The sequence below is a fragment of the Salvia hispanica genome, chromosome 3 (assembly GCF_029641045.1).
Source record: "Salvia hispanica isolate PSC_SH4W2 chromosome 3, Shi_PSC_v1, whole genome shotgun sequence".
NCBI classification, from domain to species: Eukaryota; Viridiplantae; Streptophyta; class Magnoliopsida; order Lamiales; family Lamiaceae; genus Salvia; species Salvia hispanica.
Window position 1 is genome coordinate 6,816,337 of NC_142694.1, and position 22,503 is coordinate 6,838,839.

Genomic DNA, 22,503 nt, shown 5'->3' on the forward strand with positions numbered 1-22,503 from the left:
ATCTTAATTCTATTTCATTAGACTTGAAATATTTGGTTCTATTAGAAAGTAGAATTGTAGGTTATCCATCTTTAAAAACAATCTACGGTGAAAGGTTTTTCATACATAGATGATCATCTTATAAACCTTGAATTAGTTAGCAGTATAATATAGAGCTAATAAAATATTCATTTCACAATTCATTTGTTTGAGTATATATTTCATCCCAAATATATTATTTTTCATTTATTTGAGTGTTTCATCCCAATTATTTTATTTTGTTACTTTGATAACAATATCCCTGAAATATGGAGTGTATCATCTTGATAGTGTTAGAGATCCAAAGTTGTCTCTAGTTCTTGTGATAACTATATTTGTACACTAACTTTAGCTATATTATAATTGGTCAGTCAACTTATACTTTTAATGCTGATAGAAATAGAAGTATATCAGTGCGTAACCTTGAAAATTGCTAGATGAAATGATTGATTAGATTTTACTTAATGCAGTTTTCAAATAAAAATTGAATCTTTATCTGTGAATATCGGATTTTGTGATGTTATTGTATTTTTTTAATCGGACTATGAAATGGCCAATGAAAATAATTACATGATACATTAATGAATTTGAACCCAATAGTCACAACTTTTTTACATCAATAAGCAAATACTTGAGCATTTTTTCTATGATTACTTGATAAGTTAACCAATTTAAACATCAATTAGCAATATTGGGCCGGCCCATCCAGTCCACCAAAATTGATACTCATTTTTTGTTTAATTTATCTTCTTCTTCTACCTTTCCTTGTTTCTATTTCCCCCCAAATTTAGCAGCAGCAGGGGCAAATCTCTGTTCTCATCTCTGAGATTTATTTGTTACGATTGAATTATTGATAAATAAATGGTATTCCTGCTCGCCGCCGGGAGAGGCGCTGCTTTTGTTGCAGGCCGCCGATTGCGCACTTGTTTATGCACAGTGAGTTCTCCTCAGCTAAAATAATTGTCGATGCTGCTTGTATTGTTTCCCAACTTTTATGTTGTCCTTTTCAATTTCAGCTTTAGGATGCAAATGCTTCAACTAAGCCACTTGCATCGATAATAATTGGCTGTTCTATGATGAATAATTTGTACTGACGATTATGCTGGTTTTTGTATGGAATTAGCAGAAGAAGAAAATCAAATTAATTAAATAAATTAGTGGTTTTATATACACGATTTGTAGTTGTAAGCATTGGCATTAGAAGTAAGTTTTATGCTAGCAATGAAATTAGCAGAAAAGGGGGAAGAAAAGTAAAGTGATGTTTGAAACTGTTATTACTAACATTAGAAGTATTAGTACTTATTTTTTTTTCTCTATACTAAAAGTTTAGCTTGTGTTTTTATAATGTTGATGCTCTGTAGCAATTTTTCAGCTTTAAGATCAAGTGTTAAAACTGTATTGTGTTGTCGCTTGGTAAATGCCAAGAATGTAGGATACTTTAAAAGAATGTAGAGCAGAATGTTTTGTCGCTTGCATCATCGAACATAAAGGAAAGGGAACTTAATTGAATACTTTTTCATTGCTCCCTCTGTCCGAACATTTGAAACGATCACTTGTTTATCGGTTAATTATTTATACTAACATTTGTATAGAGTAGACAACATTGATCCTACTAGATAGTAGATATGCAGAAACTTGATTCTAGACTCCTCGACGAAAACATTAAAATAGTCACTAGTTCAGTACCGTGTAGTCATTTTTACCCCCTTCCTAGGCGGCTAACATTTGAACAGAGTAGACACCTTGGTCTACTAGAAACGTGGAAACTTGATTAGAGATTCGGTTATTTTGCTGTCTTCAATAGCTATCATGTTCGAGATTTTGTTGGTGCCACAATCTCTTCTATAGCTATGCTGTTGTGGACTGTTTTTGGTGAGGCATTCTCTTTAGTCCCAACAGGATTAATGGTTGCCCTCTTTCTGCGTAGATAGTAGATATATACAAAGATCACTCTTAAAAAAAATTTGGGGTTTCTTCAGGGTCTACATTTGCTTGAGAAGACTGATGATATTGTGCCTTCAAGTTTTAAGTTGCTCCGCTTCAGCTTATATCGTTATGTTCTAAGACCTGGGCATTTTCACACAACAGTTTGTGAATCCATTGATAGTCTACAAAAAGAGACAGAATCAGCTGGTGATGGGGAAAAAGTTAGAGAATCAGCTGAAATTTTCAAAGAATGGGGTTGTAGTGAGAGTGATATATCCAAGATTTTCGAGCGACGTTCGTCTCTACGAAAGATGGACATTCATAACCTTCGATCAAAGCTCGACATACTTTCTCGCTTGGGCGTAAAATCAGCTGACCTTGTAAAAATGATACACTGCCGTCCCCGCTTGCTTAACTGCAGAATCAACATTGATCTGAATGAGCGCCTCGTGTATTTGGAGGGTTTGTTTGGATCGAAGGAGGTACTAGTGAAGGCCATTGTGCGGAATCCTTCTCTACTGACCTATGACTTCCACAACAAAGTGAAACCCGTCATTGCCATGTACGAGTCGTTGGGCCTTAGTAAAAATGACTTGATAACCGTGCTTCTCTCTCGCCCCACTTTGATCCCACGCACTAACCTGAACGAAGAGAAGATAGATTACATCCGGAGAACTGGAGTCTCAGAGCATTCAAAAATGTACAAACACGTGGTATCCATAGTTGCCATATCACGCATGGAGACCATCCATGAGAAGATGATGAATATGGAGAAATACGGGCTTTCGGAGGATGACTATCTTGGCCTCATCGGACGCTCTCCGCTCGTGCTGACTCTATCCGTTGATAAAGTCCAGAGGAACATGACATATATTCTCGGTACAATGAAACTACCAGCCAGCGTGGTAGTTCATAACCCGTTCTTGATCTTCTTCAACCTGGAGAGGGTCTTGAAACCGCGTTTCCAGATAGCATGTAAAATCGAGGATATGGGACTTACTCCCCAGATAAAGGGACCACTGTTGTTGAGAGCGATGAGGATGTCGGATAAAAGATTCACCAAGGCGTTTATATCTTGTCACCCCGAGAGCGTGGCAAAGGAGCTGCTCTCAGCATATAAAGACGCGAAATGCGTGAAAAGGTTAGCTGAGTCCTCGAAGAAGAACTTGCATACAGGATTCCCTTTCTGAATTGTAAAAAGAGAGTTGTAGTATATCTTTAGAACAGCTGTGGATGGTATTTTTCTCACTCTTTCTACTCTTTTCCCCATTGAATCAGTTAGAATAGTTACGTTTACTTTATGTAGCTTTATGTATAACATTTTTCTGTAATTTTAAATATGTGGTGCTAATAATCTTAGATGAGATTAGAAATGCAGTTTCATGTGTATACTTTTTAAGTAAACGATAGGTACTAAGAATAGATGCATTTTTGGGCTTCAAATTGTTACTGTGAAATTCTGAGGCTTAAAAATAATGTTGCATTATTTAAGCCTTCAAAAGTTTATTTTATTTTTAGAGTAGTAGCTTTTATTGGGTATTAAACAAGCTTGTATGGAGTAGAATGTGTTAAAAATAAGTAAATCGTAGACTAGGGAAGACAAAATCAAGATGTGCACATTTTATTTTGAGCTGTTGCGTCATAAAATTTACAGAAGTGTTTAGGTTTAGGTGATGTGAAACTCAATCAAACGAACCCAATTTTCCATGCTTCTGTGATATCCATGAAAATTGAATATCCACACTTGCGCCCACCACACCACATGTCCAATATCCATAGGTTAACATGCGCCTACAAAGGATTTATAATTTCTCTAAAAATAATACTATAATATATGTGGCGGACGGTTCAAATAAATATTGCTAAATTATTTAAGTTTTGTATTTATAAGAGTTTGTGAAGAAAGAAAGAAAGATTCATTTATTGTTATTACTAAGTTTGTGAAGAAAGAAAGAAAGATTCATTTATTGTTATTTTAGTTATAGTAATAGGTAACAGTTTGTGATTGGATGCATTTTTCATTTTTGTTAGAATCCAAAGTGATTCAGACTTCAGATACGGGTTGACCCGCTAGCATATTCGGAGCGACCCGACGAAGAAAAACGCAGCTGAAACTATTCTCTGAAGTCAGAAAACGTTGAAAAATCTCAAAAGGCAGATTGATCGCCGGCGCTTTTTATCATCCCCAATGTCGACGGCTTCAGCAACCGCGGTGGTGGCACTAATCAACCACCACGCCACATACGGCGCGGAGAAGCTCAGGCCGCGCTCTCTATCCTCCCATCTTAATCCATTCGCCAAAAAAGCGCTGCATATCAGCAGATTTTACGCCCCTTCAAACAGGACTTTTCACAAACAGCTTACCGGCGTCAAATTCCGGAGACCTTTCTCCCCCGTTATGGAGTGGCAGGATTGCACGTAACAGATTTCCCCCTTTCTTCTTACTGTTTATGCTTTTCGTTAAAGTAATTTCTTAGTTTGGTGGTGCTATGCGATTGAGTGGAATTGCATAATTTGGTGATGTGAAAGGGTGAAGAAGGAGTTAGATGTCCCGATTTCGGTTGCTTATAAGTGTTACTCTGATCGTGAAGCCATTCCTGAGTGGATGCCGTTCATTTCATCTGTGAAGGTATGTGATTATTCGGGCCTTTTTAGGGTTTTTCTTAAGATTGAAATGTTCTATGTTCGTGTATTTTGGATACAATGAGAATATTGGGTGTGATGAAGATAAGGTTTGAAATTGACTGTGATTCTCTCCAATTGATCTTGAGCTGGTTAAATTGATTCAAAAGTGTCTTTGTTAGATTTTGGAGGATAAACCTGACCTATCAAGATGGGCACTCAAGTATAAAGCATTTGGGCGTGATATAGAGTTTTCTTGGCTTGCTCGAAATATGCAGGTATTCATACCAAAAGGACAAAAGTGTGACTAATTCCATCATCTTCAATGCTTTCTTGGTTGATTTGCCAAATTGGTTCTTTCTTGCAGCCTATACCAAACCAGAAAATCCATTGGAGATCTCTCGAGGGTCTTCCTAATAGGTACGGAGAACTGGCACATCTCGCCTAGTAGTATTCAGATTTTCACAGAGGATATGCTTGACATCTGACTTCTATCTTGCTCACATTCCCATATATTCTGTTTCTGTCTTGAGGCTTTTTATATGAAATCAGTAGTCATTCAGGATTTCTTGAGATTTGCAATTTTTCTCAAGCTTAAAAGATAAGGGGAAGATGTTTTTTTTGTTAAAGCTCTATCATATGCATGAAATCTCTTTGAGATCAGTTGTTTACTTCAGTTCTTTTATGAACATCTAGTTACACGTCAGGTGCACTTTGCATTCCGTGTGTAGTCTATGTGCTTGTCTACATTTACAAAATGGCTGGGGGGGGGGGTTGGTTTAGTGGATATGATGGATGAGATGAGATTGACAGGATTAGCAGATGATTAGAGTGTGGCTGCATTATCCATCACGAGCCAAGTCATGCAAATGAAAATTTTGATCAAGTCTAATGATTTTATCAATCATGCCTTATCTCTTAAACCGAACACCCATGTCCTTCAATAAATCTTCATCTTCAAACCTAGTAACTTGGAAAGGCTATTTCTATCCAGCAATGCTTCACACTACGTTTTGTTTGCTTATTTGCAGGGGAGCTGTAAGATTCTTCCCTAAAAGCGCTAGTTCTTGTTTGGTAGAAGTATGTCTTCTTGAGAAATCATCCACTTATTTTCATATTCTATGTTTTATTATATGTTTTTGCAATTCCCAATTATATTTCTCTCTTAGCTTTGTACTGAAATTGATGATAACTTGCTAGTTGCTACTAATCTAATAGACAAACCTATACGATGAGTAGTTCTATAAGCCAGTTCATGACACACATCAACAATGCCTGTTACATCAATTAGTTTTATTTCAAGAAAGAATAGGATTAAGAGGGTTTTTCTACCATTTTTAGAAGCTTAACATCTACTATATTTTGTCACACTAATCTTTCTACTAATCTTTCTTGTACTGCAGCTTACTGTTTCGTATGAAGTTCCACCACTGTTGACTCCAGTGGCATCTGTAAGTATCAAAAAAATCATTTTCCAGTTTGAAGCATTTGTTGTAGCCTGCAAGGAGGTCTACTTATGTCATTGTGCTATGCTGTTTAGGCGCTCCAACCTTTTCTCGAAAGCTTGCTCGGTCGTGGCTTGGAACGGTTTGCGCAGTTCGCTAAAACTTATTCCACTGAATCAACAGCATAGGTACTGAATAATTGTTTGTGCAGATGAGAAGCTAATGAGATACTTGTGTACTTGTAAAGATCAATTCTTGTTGGCAATAGAGTTTTCAATTGTTTCTACACTTGTTCACATATGTTGCCCGTATATACTTCGTACAATTTTAGTTAATAGAATGAATTTGAGATAAATAAAACTATATAGTCAAAAAATTCTTACAACACTCTTATTTTATCAACCCACCAATTATATGTACACCACACCAGTGAAATAATTAGGATACAAAACAGGAAAGAATGTCATAAACAAAACTTCTAAACAGCTCAGAGTGCTGCTCTTCTTGAGGCCACCACTGGTAGCTCTCCTCCCTTAAATAGATGGGCACAAAAACCGGCGATCATCGGTTGCTACCTCCGTCCAAGAAACTCCGGAGGCTGCACAAAGCTTCCGCGGAGAGGCTGCAGCACCTCAGCTTCCTCTGGCGAGTCGAGGGTTGCTCTGTTTGATCCAGAGACGTAAAACAGACGATGATCACTGTAAGATTGTCGAAAGTGTTGAGACGAAGGGCCTCCATGACGAGGTCCTTAGCGCATTGCTCTGGATCGTCGTGCCGTCTGAGCCCCCGACGGACGAGGCTAACGGCTTGCTGGCTAGACAAGACATCCCAGATTCCGTCACATCCGATTATGAGAAACTCGTCATCCTCCGTTAGAGTGATTTGGCGGAATTCAGGCTCTGCAATGAGAGGCGAGGAGGAGCCTCGCGGCAGTTTCATGTCCCAGTCGCCCAGGGCTCGAGTAACGGAGAGAACGCCATTGAGATAGCCGTCATCAATGAATCCACCTAATTCCTCAACACGCCTTCTCTCTGAAGTATAAGTAGGCCGGTGATCTTGAGACATATCGATTGCCTCGCCTTTCCGGCACAGAACTGCTCGGCAGTCTCCCGCATTCGCCACCATTAAAAGCCTGGATCGAAGCAAAGTGTTTCTCAGTTTCTAGATAAAGACAGTTACTATAATCCAACTTCAACAATGTGCATATTGCAAACCATTTAGAAATGTTGTTAAATCGTGACGATAAACATTGTACAACAATCCAATTGATCACGAAGAGTGAAGGACGAAAATGTACCGCCCAACGATGAGAGCTGTCAAAGCAGTAGTTCCAGAAGAAGTGCTCACGCTACTGTCCTCAGCCAATGCCATATCTGCTAGTAGAAATGCTTTCCTCAGGCAATTCTCAACCTCCAATACGAAGTCATCGTCTACTTCAGAAGCTTGTGGGAAATCACCGTCTTCAAAAAAGAATCTCATCGCGTGTTTTTTGACATAAGCCGCGGCCTCAGGCCCTCCATGGCCATCAAAAACCTGCAAAATGCATCAAAACTCAGATGCTGCGCCACAGCAACATCAATGGAAAAGAAAAGGCGAAAAAGCCACTCACCCCATAGAAGGCACTAGGTTCGGGGACTGTGATGAGTGACCCCAAGTGTGCTGACAGATCGTCTATCCTTATGTGTTCGTCTTCCATGTATCTCCGTGGACCAATATCAGCAAAACCACCGGAACGGATGCTTGGGGCAAACAGCACAGGCGTCTCCGGAGATTTAACATCCTTTACACACACACACATACTCGTGAGCAATCAATCGAATAATTTGAGAAAAAATTGCCTAGAGATCATGCTGATTTACAATTAGTAGGATAAAGATTATCAACTTTCAGTAGACAAAAAAGGAGAGGTTGCAGAAAAAAGCATCAGGAATCTGATCTAAAGAAAAAATGATTCCCAGAATTCTACTTAAATCTTCCAATGATCCAGCAACAATATGAAACCCATCATTTATCAATTTTGTGAAATTTCATATACAACAATACACCTTTCTTGACCAAAAAAACTAATCTACTCCCCAAGAATCCAAGTACAGCTTGATATCTTTCCACCAGAAAGATTGAATTTTTTTTTTATCAAGAATCTTTCCATGATCTTTCCCCAAATCTCATAACCATATCTAAAACTCACAACCAATCAAAAATTTTCCCCAGGGGGGATAAATATTCCACCATTCAAGAGCTAAACCTACAACTCAAGCAACAATATAAAACCAATCAATTGTTATTTGTTAAATTTCACAGCAAATTCCACCATATCTACCCAAGAATCCAAGAACAGGCCAGAAATCTTTCCACCAAAAGATTGAATCTTTTTGATCAAGAATCTTTCTTTGTTCTTTTTCCTCAAATCTCATGAATAAATCCAAGACAGGGAATCAATTTTTCCACAGCCAAGCAGAAATGTCCCACAATTCAAGAACCAAACCTATTACTCAACAGATGCATATGCAAGAAAACATATGCCAGCTTAAATCATGAAATCATTTTTATTTTTATTTTTTAAAAAGGAAGTTGAGATAGAAATCTTACAAGTTGAGAAGGAGGCACATCCAACATAGGGAGGCTTGTTCGAACTACCACCTCTGCTTCTGCTCCCATCTTCAATCAGTTACACCACAAGATCGGCTTCCACTCAGCTCTTTCAGACAATTATATTCTTGAAACGATGGAATTTTTCTTCTTACACGAATCTAATATTAACAAAGATTGGATTTTTAGCTTCTGGGGGTTTCTTTGAAGTTCTGTCCGTGTGGAAAAGATGATCAAAACTGTGCCCAAGTTGGCTTGAATCAATACTTATAGCTGGGTGGGGGCTGCTTGAGACCGGGAAACCGGCTGTCAACTTGTGGTGACCGGAAAGTGCCGGTTTAACACTTTCTGTATTACTATGAATATCATGAATTTGATTTTCGTGATTCCTTCAAGACTCGAATCTAGTGGGGTGTTTGATTCGTTTACACTTTTGTGATATCGTTTCTTTTTATAATTATTGTGCTCGTATTTTGTATTTAGTCTTGGGATAATTTTATTCGAAATGAGAATATGTAAGTGGTTTTATTATTGATGAGTGAATTTAGTGTATTTTTAGAAAATTTCTTGTTTCGGGATAGTTCTAGATCCACTGAATTTATAATGCACACATTTGTTTCAATAAAAAAGATATGGATAACGATTCATGTCTTTCTAAAATCAATACGTTGAGATTTAATTAAATATTTTAAAATAATATAGTTGTGATTTCTTAATATTGAATAATTTTCATTCACATAATTTGTAGTATAAGTAATTTTAAAAAGAGAAAAAGATATAAATAATAAGTACTCTCTTATTTAAGATGGTCATCTTTCTCTTTTTGTTTGTCCCAATCAAAATGGCCACTTTCCAATTTTAAAAATAACATCCTCTATCATCTCTTCTCATTAAAATATTCTAATAGGAGTACCTTTTTTCTCTTTACTTTATTCTACCTAATAATTTTTCCTAAAATTCTGTATCACTGAATATGGCCATCTGGAGTGGGACGGAAGGAATAGTACATAGTAATTATTAATCTTTTTAAAATATTTGTACAATTGCAAACTTGTATATTCGCTGCCCAACTATAAGATAATATGATTATTTTAACAAACTTTTCCAATAAACAAAATAAATGGAGTATATATTGGCGAAAGTAATTATAATAAAATATAAGGAATAATAAAGAATATGAATGCGTGATAGGTTGTGGAACACGCGACGCAAGAGAAGAGCCACGTCGAAACTTCGCAGACGGACACGTGCCAGCGTAGTGGGACCCAGACGCGTGACTTTGTATGAACGCGCGAAACCTGTCCGCTTTGACGAAAATAGCCCTTACACCCGTTGACCTGGTTTAATAATGATGTTTTAAAATAATTTCTTTTCTAGAGCTAGTAATAATAATGTTTCAGAGAAGTCAATGCTCCAATTAAGGGGAGTATTATGACTATTTTTTTAATTAATTATTTCGTGAGTTTAGACTTCTTGATTCTCATTGGAAAGAGTCAAAAAACGGCACATTGAAGGCTCATAATATGATCAATATTGGATGGGTCTATTCACACTCTATATCATTTTATATAATTTGGTAAATGTCTTTTTTATCGAATTCTATGATCTGTTCACTGCTCCCTACATTATATTATCAAATACCTAACTCAAATGGAAATATTCTGGCTATTGATTTTTTAGACAAAAGTCTCTACCTACTTCAGCTCTACATTGAAAGTTTTTGTTGCATACAAAATGGAAACTTCTTCCCTAAAAAGGGTCTTCTAGAAGATAATATCTTGGAACTAGATCAAGATTAAAATTTGCAACCACACATCAAGAAATTAATGGGATTTCTTTTTCCATTGTTATGAAACATTTAACTGGCATCCACATGTAGTTCAATTGAATGATAACACGACCTCAATTGAAGGTGGCTGATTTGAGTTTAAATAGATCACACTACTAATTTGATGGAGTACTATATAGTTTTATCATACTGAGTCATCTTCTTCCATTAGTTTTATCTCCATAAAGCAAAGTTCAAAAGCATCTCTTTTAAAATTGTTGTTTTAGCTCTCCCTATTTGCATCAATCTATAGTGTATCATTTAAAATTAAGTACGGTGTTGGTATTTATCAAAAAGATCAGTATCATCTAAATAAATATTTTATTTCGAGACATCTCTTGTTTCATAAAAGATGACATATTTGAGAATTTTCTAGTAATTAAGATGATGCCAATTTCTTCGTTTTACTCTTGTTACTTTAATTTTCATGTAATATACATTCACTTTTTCAATACACGTGTTATATGGTAGCTAGAAACACTTGAACAACTTAAAACAATTATTTTTCGTTTTCATAAAGTGAATGAACTTTCTCAGTTCAATTGACAAATGTACATATTTTGTGGGTTAGAGAAGTTGCTAAGTTGAATTTACTTTCTTGAGGTGTGTTGGTAGATTGAATTGATTGCCTTAAAAACGTGGAAGTGGATATCAATTTTAACCAAAAAAATAAAAATATGTTTTTGTTGTCAGAGCACGATACGTCAGATTCCATATTCATTGTGCATTTCATTGCACATACGCAACACTTTGTTAGTATTTTTATTTCTTACTCCTATTTATTTTCATTTTCCTTATAAAAACCCTTGAATTTTATGATATGTCGCTTTCATCCCATAAACTAACAAACGTGCATTTGCCACCGTGCCAATATTCGTCATTATTAATAGGAAAAAATTCCATATAAATGAATAAATGATGACACGTCGCCTCTATTATGCTTTGATTATATATGGTGTATTGCTTTTTCTAATGAGATTTTTATGTTTGTGTGTTATCTGGTACAAAGAGATACATTTAGTGTTCGCTTATATTGAGATTTTTAAGTTATGTGTTATCAAGAAGGACAAAAGTAGTACTCATAATCCAGGTATGATGGGAAAGATGTTTCAATACTTAATTCAACGTAAGAAAGTTGGAGGAAGCAATCACTAGCTAGCATGTAAGCCATTACATTCGTTACGAAATTAAGAGTGAGAAAAAATGGAATGCACGAGCTCATAGTGCCACCGCTTTCATAATTAGAATAAAATAATGATTGTAATTAGTTGTGATTGAATTTGAACTCATGTTTTGCATGATACTCTACATCTACGTGACTAAAGGACTAAAAGTATTTTCACATTCAATTCATTTTGATTAAGGATTCGTATTCACTTCATCCTATGTTTATATTATGCGACTCAAATGTTCGTTGAATGTTTGAAAGAAGTGAAATAGAATAACTGTGAAAGTATTGACTTATACGTGCTCAAACTTATTAGAGCATCAAATTATAAGATTAAAGTATGTGAGGGTTTTCGGTTGAGTAGAAATCGAACTCAATCAAAATGAAATTATTTTAAGTAATATGATTTAGTTTAGTGGATATTCCTATATCTATTTCGATTTGATATAACATTAACGTTTTGAATCTTTTGATGGTGCCGACGCTCAGTGATTGTTCTTTCATGTTAGCCACATTGATTTTTAATAATCATTTTACTAAAATACTACTCCCTCCGTTCCATAGTAATGGAGACGTTTCTTTTCGACAAAGAGATTAACGAAAAATTGTGTTAGGCGAGTTAAAGTAAAGAGAGAATAAAGTGGAAAACGAAAAAGATAGAGAAATAAAGAGAGAGAAAAGTAAGAGGGAGTAAAGTAGATGTGGAAAAATGTGTTGACTTTTACTGAAAATGAAAATGACTCTATTACTATGGAATGTACTAAAATGACAAAATGACTCTATTATTATGGAACGGAGAGAGTATTAAAGTAAAATGGCTTTCTTCCTATTTTTCTGAAATGGGCTTATTCCTTATGAAGGTGAATAAGATGGGTTTAGAATGGGCCAGCTCGGCCCAGACTACCTGGCCGAAATTGGGGTTTTCCTAAATTCAATTAGTGTGTATAATATCGCAGATAATGGCAGGTTTAACAACTAATTATTTATTCATATTTTTTTAGCAGAGAAAAGAGGGATAGTGTAAATTGATGATTTTTTGGTTCGAATTTTGGGTACTCTAAAAATTCAAATTTAGAGCGAAAAATATTCTAACTGAGTCAAATATCCCTACCTCATATACTAAATGAAGTAGTTGAATGGTAGTTGTTTATAATTTGAATTGATTATGTACACTTAAACTATATTGTAAGGTACATAGCCAAAATAAATTCAGTCTTATGTTTTGTGACGATGCTAACTATTATATTTTTTATTATATGATAATCATTGCATACGGCAAAATTAAAGTTTTATTATATTGATTTTGATAAGGACATATAATTAATTAGGTTGATATGAAATGTGTGGTAGTTGATGAGGCTATATGGCCTAAGGTCTATGGCCTATATTAGTGGAGTAGAATATGTCTATATTATAAGTGAATGAATCAATCATTGCATAATACAGCTAAGTTTTCACCAACTAATTGCCAACATATTCTGAAATTATCGTTTTATATGCCATCTCATCTGTACCAAATTAAAATCATAGCTATTTTGTTTTTTTTTTTTTCTGTATATTCATACGTAATCATTTTGATATATTATGCCAAAAAAAAATGTCATCATCCAAAATTATTTTAGTTCAGACGCATAGAACTAATTTTTTTTTATCCAAATATACAAGCTAGTTAGGTATTCATATTTTCACATGATTGCTAATTGTTACGAAATGTTCACATTATTAATTAAACCATGATGTATATACTTCAGCTATTTATAATGTCATTCAATTGCTACTTGTTACGATAACTATGAATTTGTCAATATTGATAAACTATGTTAAATGCTAAAATACTTTACACTTGAAGTATTTATAACTTTTAGTTCATAAACAAAATTATACCTTTAAGGTAGTTCGTGTATATATAAAAGCTGTAGCTTCTTTTTTGCATGTATGCAAAGAGTTAAAAGAAACTCTATAACTATACTACGACATGGTAAAATGTAACATAAAAATTCACGGAGGAGTATATATCGTTAAAAGATGGATTATTGTTATATAATTAAACTTTGATTCAAATTTTGATTGCTTAGTGTATATGTGACCTCAAAGCACCCAATAATATTGGCGCTTCACATTTGGAAGCACGTGCCTTCCCTTAAAGTTTTCATCCCTTTTATTGGTTCATTATTTATCAATATTAGATTAATTTCATCCTAAGTAAAATGTCCCCCTATGGTAGAACAATGGCATTGAATCCGACAATTTTGAAACTTGCACCACCATCTCATCATGAAATAAGTATTCCTTTCATCGATTTCTTCTCCAATATATATCCAATAATTTGGTGTGAATAAATGGATTATAAATATCGATTTCTGGATTTTATCAACGAAAGTATAAGTGACGAAGTTGCTTATGATAGGAAACCCATTAAAAGACTGTACATATTTATGACGGATAAAATCGAGCTAAACCCATAATACTTCTATTCAATATTTTATTTTTATTTCATTTGTTGTATGAAATTTAAAACCAAAACGTACCAATTCTTTATATAAAAAAATTCCGGCCGATTATAATTTTTATTCAAAACCTATTTAATTATGTGAGCATCATGTTATCATTATTTATTTTGTTTACATATTTATATTGTTTAAATACCTCAATATTATTAGTGAAAAATTTAATTTTATAAACTGCATGAAATTGAAAGCTTGATTACCATTATATATTAATGCAAATAAATTAATGTCGAGGTGGGTTAAACTAGAATAATTTTTAGTATAATTTCTCTGTATTTATTAAAACTCAATAAAATGTTTTTTCTTTGAGGATCGAAGAGGAATATAATTATGGAAGATGCGAATATTTTGTAGTAGTACAATTTTGTTACATCTCTTTCTCTAGTAAAGTCATAAGTTAATCACGGTCGTTATTGTTAATGTCGCCAAGACTTATCTTAAATATGGATAACATCAAATTGAAGGCAAATTATTACGATAGGCAAGTTCGGGGTTTAGTTAAAGCAAGGGGCCCACCATATGTAATTATATTTTCATATAAATGTCCCTTATAATAATTATATGAATCATACTATATCTTATACTATGAGATACTATGAATTAAGTGGATTCGCAATTGTCATCATCACTATAGTTTCACGTTAATCTCATTTTTAGGCTTTCAATATAAACAGTAATAATCTATTCGGTTTAAAGTACTCCTATTACTATATTTTATATTAAAAATATATATCATGCATTTAAAGTTAGAGGACGTTGACACTACATATCTAACTCATAATCTCACAATATTAATATGTATTAGTATATCATTTCACCAACTACTTTGTTAGATAAGAGATTATATATGTCTAGTTTGGATGTATATGAATAATATTGAATAAATGATCATGAATAAGGTAGAAAAAAATAAATTCTAAATTAAAAACTCTCTAAATCCTTCTTATTCCTTTTGAAACCAAACAGAACCCACACAAATTGGAATCAAAATTATCTATATGGAACCAAACCCAATTAGCATGCCAAACCAAACATTTGAGTTTGTTTTGGTTTGGATTAATCCTTTCTTATTTTTTTTATTTGATTCTTTACATATTTGTGTTGTGTATTTTAAAATTTAAATGTATGTCACATTGGAGAACTTATAAAATATTCTTATTCTTAAATTTGAGAAAAAAAAAATACTATTCCTATGCATCGAATTTGGTCTAAACCGATTTGCTCCAAACCATTCTAAACTGAATAAGTTTCCCATCCTAAACTGAACGAATTGATAATCTCAAGTTGGGTCGATTCAATTTACAAAGTAGGTTTGAGTTTGTTCATTGCTATTAGAAAAATTTTCACAATATATTTTAAATAAAAAAAATTAAAGATTAAGTGGAGATAATCAGGGTGTAAATCACCTATATTTTTTACGACCATATGTTACTTTGTTATGAACAAAATCATAAAACAAGGATCATAAAACATTAACATTATAAACACATAGAGATGTAAGATGTTGAATGTTGATTATAACATTGATAATACTTAATTGTAGCAACTGTTAGCAGGTTGTGTATGACAGGAAAACAACATGTCAAAGAGTGGTTGCACTAAATCATGATTGCCGCCTTGGACTCACGCGGTTTGTTTTTAGTCTGCCAATTTAGGCTAAACCTAATCCAAAAGAAATCTAATGCACAAAATAATTAATTAAACAATAAGCTGTTTTATTAATTAATCTAGTACGCAATATGGAATGTGAGATAATGTGTGACATGCTTATGTGAAATGTCATTTACAATATTACATGCCGATATTATAGTACTAATTGATAGTAAAATATATCTATATATGTAATGTGGGAGTTGGGCCATAAGATCTAGTTTTTTTGATGAGATATGTTGCTGTGTAAATTTTGTTCGCTCTTCATTACAAACCAATTTTACTTCATTGTATAGGTTTATTACTTCATTCTGTACGTAATGCATTGAAACTACTTGCTTCAAGTAGGTTTTGAAATGATTCAGCATATGCTTCGTTCGAATTCATTGACATGAGTTTTTACTTTATTCACATTAAAAAATGCAATTTATTCAAGTGAATTTATTACTTCATTCAGAAACGTTATTACTTCATTCCAGTAGGACTTCAAATGCTTCTACACATACTTCATTCATATAATTTATTATATTATTCCATGTGTTTATTACACCATATCAGCGTCGTAGCGGTGGTGATAGATATTGTAGAGAGAAAGAACGGCACGCAACGGCGAAACTGCATTTACGTACTAGAATGAAGTAATAATCCTATTATAATGAAGTAAAAACCTACCGGAATGAAGTAATATATTCTGGAATGAAGTTAAATATTCGTAACGTGTTAGTATGACTTATTTACCTTCGGATGAATAATAAAAGGCTGGTGATGAAGGAGAAAATAATTTATAAATTTTTGAATCTCATCCATAAAAAACTAGATCTAAAAACCCTAATTTGATATGGTTCGGTGGTTCGATCTTTAAGAGTGGGTTTGTGGATAATGGGACTCTGTAATGTGATACGCATAAATTAAATACTTAACTTGTTATAATTATTATATGTGGCCCACCTATGAAGTTGTATTATTATTATTATTATTATTATTATTGTTATTATTATTATTATTATTATTATTATTATTATTATTATTTTGACATTTAGTCCATAAAGCATTGTTCGTTTTACATCAATTAAGATATTGAGATATCATCGATATAATATTCACTTTAAAATAGTAAATTCTATTTAGCACCAAATGAGATACTAGTATGTAATCAAGTGGAATTCAAAGCTCAAGTACATATCTAATCACTTTGAAATTGGCTTGAATTTGCAAGCTTCCATGTTAAACTCAACCGATTTTTTAATCAGAGTTAATAAACCACTGATTATATTTATGACAAAGTTTTAGACTAAAGTAAATACACAAATCGCATGCGTTAAAAGAGTGCTAGAAAAGAGTTTTGAGTCAAACGGCGCCGTTCAATGGATTAGATCGTAGCTCAGGAAGGGGCCAATTAGGGTTTTGAATAAATGCGAAAACGTTAAAATAAAATGTGACTGACATAATAATTTGTTTCGGAAAAGCAAAAGGGTTTGAATGGTCAAAAGCAGAGGTTAAAGTAGAGCTGTAAATTAATTAGAAAATGATTATAATAATATTTATGATAATGAGATTTGATTGCTTTATTATATGCTTTCGGAGTCATTATCGTGTTGACTGACTGACCCCTCCCATCAAATAGCTGGCTGCCTATTCACCTTACCCTCATTCAAACATAATTCTGATAATTTTCAGGCGAAAATCAGCGGAAAAACAGGAATCGTTGATTCGTCGGGATATATTTTTTACGATTTCGGCGGTGGCTGATTCGATTCATTTCATTTTCTTCGGGTGCGTGTTTTTGGATCCGTGAGCTTTAGTTTTATTGTTTTTTTGTGATGCGTCACGGTATGAAAGTCTGAGTAGCTGAATAACTCTGCGTGCTTGGATTTGTGCGTCCCTCTCGTTTAATTTGTTTGAATTTGAGTTTCAATTAAAGGTCTGGGTGCATTTTTTCCGAACTTTAGCTGAAAATTGGTTGTGATTGATTTTGTTCCGTGTGGTTCCTTCTCGTGCTTGTTGTAGGCTTGTTGCAGGGATTTTTTGTGCCTGATTATTCTCGTATTCGTTGGTTTTGCGTTTGTGTTGGAACAAATTGGGAATTGTTTGGGAAGTTTCGTAAATTTGGTTTTTCTGGACTTTGTAATAGATGTCTTACTTCGTAGATCTCGATCTGATGCTACCGACCGGTTTTTTTCCGTTGTGTCTATGGAAGCTGCTGGGGAATTTTCAGCGTTGTAATATTAGAGATGCTCTGTACTTTTGAGTTACATTTGAGGTGTTGGTTCTGTGTTTATGAGTGTCTGTTTAGCTTCATTGTTCATCTATTTAGTACTACTACTTCATACACAAATATCCTTTTAAGTGGTGGATGTAGCTGTGTTGTTGTTGTTTGATGCAATTATTCTCAATTTTCGTTAGGTGTTTTGGGTGGAATTGTTGCAATTTCTACCTTGATGAAGATTTTGCTTAACCTTAGTTGGATTTCTTGCAGATAGGTTCTGGGCCTGCTTCTTTATCTTAGCCGGGCATAACTGGTGAGAAAGCCTGCCTCGATTGTTACTATTAAAAGTGAATGGCCTCAATTAGTGTAGCTCCTCCGAACGGTGTAAGAGATCCTGGTCGAAAGCCTGGTGGACTGGATAAGCTGCCAGATGAGATGAATGAGATGAAACTCAAGGATGACAAGGTACAAATAATTACAATAAAGTAGTCATTCTGTATGTTGTCACAAGCTGTTGCTTATAGATGTGCTAACTGCTAACTCTAACCCTATGTGATAGGATATGGAACCGGTTTACGTAGATGGTAATGGAACAGAAACTGGTCATATAATTGTGACCACAATCGGGGGCAAAAATGGCCAACCAAAACAGGTTAAATTCGATACTCAGTATTTGCATTATACTACTAGATTTGCTAAGTTTGTTATTTTCCTATTTATATATTATTCAATCCTTGTTTTTTCAGACAATCAGTTATATGGCCGAGCGTATTGTGGGGCAGGGATCTTTTGGAGTAGTGTTTCAGGTACTGTCTGCTGTGATGCCTTCTCCTTGCCCAGTGCAAGGAAAAACAATAGTTTCCATGCATTCGCAAATCAGAACACTTATTTATGCTAATGTTCTCTTTCAGGCCAAATGTCTTGAAACAGGTGAAACTGTTGCCATAAAAAAGGTTCTTCAAGATAAGAGGTACAAGAACAGAGAGCTGCAAACCATGCGTCTCCTGGACCACCCCAATGTTGTGTCTTTGAAGCATTGTTTCTTCTCAACCACTGAGAAGGATGAGCTTTTTCTTAACTTGGTGCTGGAATATGTTCCTGAGACTGTTCATAGGGTTATTAGACATTATAACAAGATGAGTCAGAGGATGCCAATGATATATGTTAAGCTTTATGCTTATCAGGTATACTTTGTCCCACTTGCATTGTATTGTTAGATTTCTACAAATGCCTGGATATTCTTTTTCAAATTTAAGTAGTTATGACTTTTTTCATAGGCTGAATCTTTTCTCTAAACCTAAATTGTCTTTTCATGGCAGATTTTCCGAGCACTTGCATATATCCATGGCAGTGTTGGAGTGTGCCACAGGGATATTAAACCACAAAATTTGTTGGTAAGTTTATTTTCAATTTAATGCATATGATAGCAAGTACTAACAAACAACTTACTTTTCAACCTACTGTCTACAGGTTAATCCACACACCCATCAGGTGAAGTTATGTGATTTTGGAAGTGCAAAAGTACTGGTGAGCACCATACCTTTCCCCTCCCTCTGTGAAGGCATCTTTAGGCTTCTTAACCTAGTAAGGTTATTTATGTTATTTGACTCAATATGTAGGTCAAAGGAGAACCAAACATTTCCTATATATGTTCGAGGTACTATCGTGCTCCTGAACTCATATTCGGTGCAACAGAATATACTACTGCCATTGACATCTGGTCTGCTGGATGCGTCTTGGCCGAATTACTGCTTGGACAGGTTGGTGACTGAACTACCATTTTCCTTCAACTGATTCTTGACGATGCTCTTAATTTGCTAAACAGAAGTTACATTTCTATTTCAGCCCCTTTTCCCTGGTGAAAGTGGAGTTGATCAGCTTGTTGAAATCATTAAGGTAATCATGGTTGATCTTTACTATGTTAATACTCCGTAGTACATTTACTTTGAAGCACCTGGCCTTCCATCTGTTAGATCACATTCATATTGCATTCACTGTCCATTATGGTTTATGTCTAAGCTAATGAATATGAATTTTAAACACTTCTTTGTATGTAGGTACTGGGTACCCCAACAAGGGAGGAGATTAAATGCATGAACCCCAATTACACTGAATTCAAATTCCCCCAAATTAAAGCTCACCCATGGCACAAGGTAATGACATTTAACTTCAATTTGTGTCGATGATGATGGTTTATGTACTTCTTGCATAGTTTGACAAACTTTTCTCATCTGCAGATCTTTCACAAGCGGATGCCACCTGAGGCCGTTGATGTTGTTTCAAGGCTACTGCAGTATTCTCCAAACCTGCGGTGCACTGCGGTGAGCATTACTTTATTTCATTACTTTATTTCCTGAATACAACCTTGTGCATTTACTGAAACATTGCCAATAAGCATGATTCATCCTGGAAGTGTGACCCCGAGTATATGATATTTTTGAAATTTTTGAAAGACATTGGCCTTTGCATGTGGTTTAAGTTTCTTTCGTAACAATTTCCTATCCATATACGACACTGCTAATTATTGTTCTCAATTGAGTTGAAAGTGAAGAGGATATTATTGGATCGTCAAGATTCTCTTTCATTTCTATGGAAAGTGTTGAAAATCATTCTCATAATCATCTGCAATGTTTGTTTTTTTATAATACAGTTGGAGGCGTTAGTCCATCCATTCTTTGATGAGTTGCGCGATCCGAATGTTAGACTACCTAATGGGCGGTTTGTTCCGCCATTATTCAACTTTAAGCCACATGGTTAGTCATCCTTCGTGCTATATCCAGTTTTCATCTCCCTAATGGTGTGGTATACGTAACTGTATCTAACTCGTTCCTCCCGGTTCCATTAATCAGAGCTCAAGGGCGTCCCAGCAGAGTTATTGGGGAAGCTGATCCCTGAGCATGCAAGAAAGCAATGCGCGTTCCTTGGATTGTAATATGTAAAGTGCTACTACTACTACTACTACTACTTTGAGACTTGAAATATGTTTCTAACCTCATTGAAGCGATGACCTCTCTCCCCTTTCTTCTCTTGGTATTCAGGTTTCTTGTATTTATTAAAATTTGATTGTAGCAGAGAACAAGAAGGTTTTATTATGTACCTGACCATTTTTTTTGTTTTTATTATGATCGACGAAACTGTAATAGTTGAAGTGAAGAAGCTTACTTGTGTTGTGTTGCCCTTGGCGCTCTGAGAGGTCGCTTTACTTTTGCTGTTGTAAATGTATATATATGAAGAGAAAATACTTGGATTAAATTAGTTTAGCTTTTTCTATCGCCTGCCTGGTTCACAAGAAGAATTTTTTTGGTTCATGGGATGATGAATCACCAAAGTAAATCCACATTAATGTATTTTTATCTGAAAAAAATTGATTTTCTATCTATTTTCTGTTACAATTTGGTACTCCCTTTGTCTCATGTTACTTGAGGCGTTTCTAAAAGAATTAGCATTGGGCGAGGATAATTGCTTCCTCTATTCTGCTTACTATAGTAGGAGTAGTACTCTAATCATTTCAACCGTATCTTGTTACACTCTATATTACCTAAAGCGAAATTGTTATCACAATTGAAACTATATTTAATATAGACTGGATCAAATTATCCATATTTGACAGTGCATATGTAAAACAACAAATCTTTTGAAATAAACTAGTAGGCCCTACTACTAGTTTATTGTTTGAAATACTAACCTTTTGAAGAACATGTAGACGGTTCAAAAAATCTTTTGGATTTGACAAATTTTGCATGGAAATCAGTGGCGCTCTGACATTTATTGTTTGAAATAGTTGTTTGACCAAATATCAAGTAGTTGCCGACTAGTTGAAATAAACTAGTAGGCCTTACTACTTAGTAATTAAGTGAAAAAAAAATAATTTCAACCTATTCGTAATGACGTGTCACTGATTTTCATACAAATATTTTGAAATCTAAGGATTTTTGTCCAGCTTAAAATTTGGGGATTTATAACACATTCTGTAGAGTGATTATCTTTATTATACGCACTGTCAAAACATAAGTATTTTGAATTTTCAACCTACAACGTATAGCATTTTGGAAACAATAGTATATATATGGACTAAATTTGCATTTTATCTTTAGCTTTTTCCGTTGGTAAAGTTGAAAAAGGTAAAAAATGGGTGGAATAGTTTTTTGTAAAGTGGTATTCAAGTGTGACATTCTTAATCATGTACTAGTGGTGCTTGTTCTATGTTTTCATAATTCGAACTCAAGGTAAAAGTTATTTTTTTTTGAAACCAGTCCAGAATTGTAGATTTGAAGTTTGATCCTAATAACGTTTGAACCAGACAACACACGTTACATACGAATTGAGGCATAAGTTCTTTTACTATTACACTCAATATTAGTACTTCTCATTTATGTTAGGAATTTGTGACTGATCACTTTTCTACAAAAACCTATATCATGAGATATTTTGAACTGAAAGTAATTCACCTTCGATGATGTTCACACTGTGAATGTGAAAAAGAATCATTATACTAAAAAATCATAGTAGATCAAAATGAAAAGTGAGTACATATTCTCAAATTT

The 22,503-nt window shown here is 34.4% G+C and overlaps 4 protein-coding genes across 5 annotated transcripts; 3 read left to right on the top strand and 1 right to left on the bottom strand.

The window, feature by feature from the left end:
* The first annotated feature begins 784 nt into the window (after positions 1 to 784).
* On the top strand, positions 785 to 3,321 carry LOC125212560 (Mitochondrial transcription termination factor family protein). The gene is made up of 2 exons (XM_048112766.2): positions 785 to 954; positions 1,998 to 3,321. Exons 1-2 carry the CDS (start codon positions 880 to 882, stop codon positions 3,132 to 3,134), a joined length of 1,212 nt encoding a protein of 403 aa, XP_047968723.1. The 5' UTR covers positions 785 to 879; the 3' UTR covers positions 3,135 to 3,321.
* Positions 3,322 to 3,891: 570 nt separating this feature from the next.
* Positions 3,892 to 6,297, top strand: LOC125212564 (uncharacterized). The gene is made up of 7 exons (XM_048112769.2): positions 3,892 to 4,362; positions 4,474 to 4,573; positions 4,749 to 4,844; positions 4,934 to 4,986; positions 5,598 to 5,646; positions 5,970 to 6,017; positions 6,107 to 6,297. The coding sequence occupies exons 1-7, from the start codon at positions 4,133 to 4,135 to the stop codon at positions 6,197 to 6,199; spliced, it is 669 nt and encodes a 222-aa protein (XP_047968726.1). The 5' UTR covers positions 3,892 to 4,132; the 3' UTR covers positions 6,200 to 6,297.
* A 79-nt stretch (positions 6,298 to 6,376) lies between these two features.
* On the bottom strand, positions 6,377 to 8,937 carry LOC125212561 (putative protein phosphatase 2C 2). The gene is made up of 4 exons (XM_048112767.2): positions 8,601 to 8,937; positions 7,621 to 7,791; positions 7,309 to 7,544; positions 6,377 to 7,143 (listed from the first exon to the last, which is right to left on the bottom strand). Exons 1-4 carry the CDS (start codon positions 8,667 to 8,669, stop codon positions 6,573 to 6,575), a joined length of 1,047 nt encoding a protein of 348 aa, XP_047968724.1. The 5' UTR covers positions 8,670 to 8,937; the 3' UTR covers positions 6,377 to 6,572.
* An 8,416-nt stretch (positions 8,938 to 17,353) lies between these two features.
* On the top strand, positions 17,354 to 21,229 carry LOC125214345 (shaggy-related protein kinase alpha-like). 2 transcript variants are annotated; one of them, XM_048115336.2, is made up of 13 exons: positions 17,354 to 17,526; positions 18,234 to 18,424; positions 18,519 to 18,611; positions 18,706 to 18,765; positions 18,871 to 19,143; positions 19,279 to 19,353; positions 19,430 to 19,486; positions 19,579 to 19,719; positions 19,805 to 19,855; positions 20,017 to 20,112; positions 20,197 to 20,280; positions 20,610 to 20,712; positions 20,809 to 21,229. In XM_048115336.2, exons 2-13 carry the CDS (start codon positions 18,311 to 18,313, stop codon positions 20,889 to 20,891), a joined length of 1,230 nt encoding a protein of 409 aa, XP_047971293.1. In that variant the 5' UTR covers positions 17,354 to 17,526; positions 18,234 to 18,310; the 3' UTR covers positions 20,892 to 21,229. The 2 variants fall into 2 exon arrangements, with proteins under 2 accessions (XP_047971293.1, XP_047971292.1); XM_048115335.2 differs by having other exon boundaries at positions 17,355 to 17,526; positions 18,230 to 18,424.
* Positions 21,230 to 22,503: the final 1,274 nt, after the last annotated feature.

What these genes read in the sequence shown, in the direction of transcription:
- LOC125212560 (XM_048112766.2), top strand. Translation starts at nt 880, where the DNA reads ATGGTATTCCTGCTCGCCGCCGGGAGAGGCGCTGCTTTTGTTGCAGGC. An exon ending in TGCGCACTTGTTTATGCACA is followed by an intron (nt 955 to 1,997) that starts GTGAGTTCTCCT and finishes GGGTTTCTTCAG; the next exon opens with GGTCTACATTTGCTTGAGAA.
- LOC125212564 (XM_048112769.2), top strand. Translation starts at nt 4,133, where the DNA reads ATGTCGACGGCTTCAGCAACCGCGGTGGTGGCACTAATCAACCACCAC. An exon ending in GGCTTGCTCGAAATATGCAG is followed by an intron (nt 4,845 to 4,933) that starts GTATTCATACCA and finishes TCTTTCTTGCAG; the next exon opens with CCTATACCAAACCAGAAAAT. An exon ending in TGTTGACTCCAGTGGCATCT is followed by an intron (nt 6,018 to 6,106) that starts GTAAGTATCAAA and finishes TATGCTGTTTAG; the next exon opens with GCGCTCCAACCTTTTCTCGA.
- LOC125212561 (XM_048112767.2), bottom strand. Translation starts at nt 8,669, where the DNA reads ATGGGAGCAGAAGCAGAGGTGGTAGTTCGAACAAGCCTCCCTATGTTG. An exon ending in AACCTAGTGCCTTCTATGGG is followed by an intron (nt 7,545 to 7,620) that starts GTGAGTGGCTTT and finishes TGCATTTTGCAG; the next exon opens with GTTTTTGATGGCCATGGAGG. An exon ending in ACAGCTCTCATCGTTGGGCG is followed by an intron (nt 7,144 to 7,308) that starts GTACATTTTCGT and finishes GCTTCGATCCAG; the next exon opens with GCTTTTAATGGTGGCGAATG.
- LOC125214345 (XM_048115336.2), top strand. Translation starts at nt 18,311, where the DNA reads ATGGCCTCAATTAGTGTAGCTCCTCCGAACGGTGTAAGAGATCCTGGT. An exon ending in TTGGAAGTGCAAAAGTACTG is followed by an intron (nt 19,487 to 19,578) that starts GTGAGCACCATA and finishes CTCAATATGTAG; the next exon opens with GTCAAAGGAGAACCAAACAT. An exon ending in CAAACCTGCGGTGCACTGCG is followed by an intron (nt 20,281 to 20,609) that starts GTGAGCATTACT and finishes TTTATAATACAG; the next exon opens with TTGGAGGCGTTAGTCCATCC.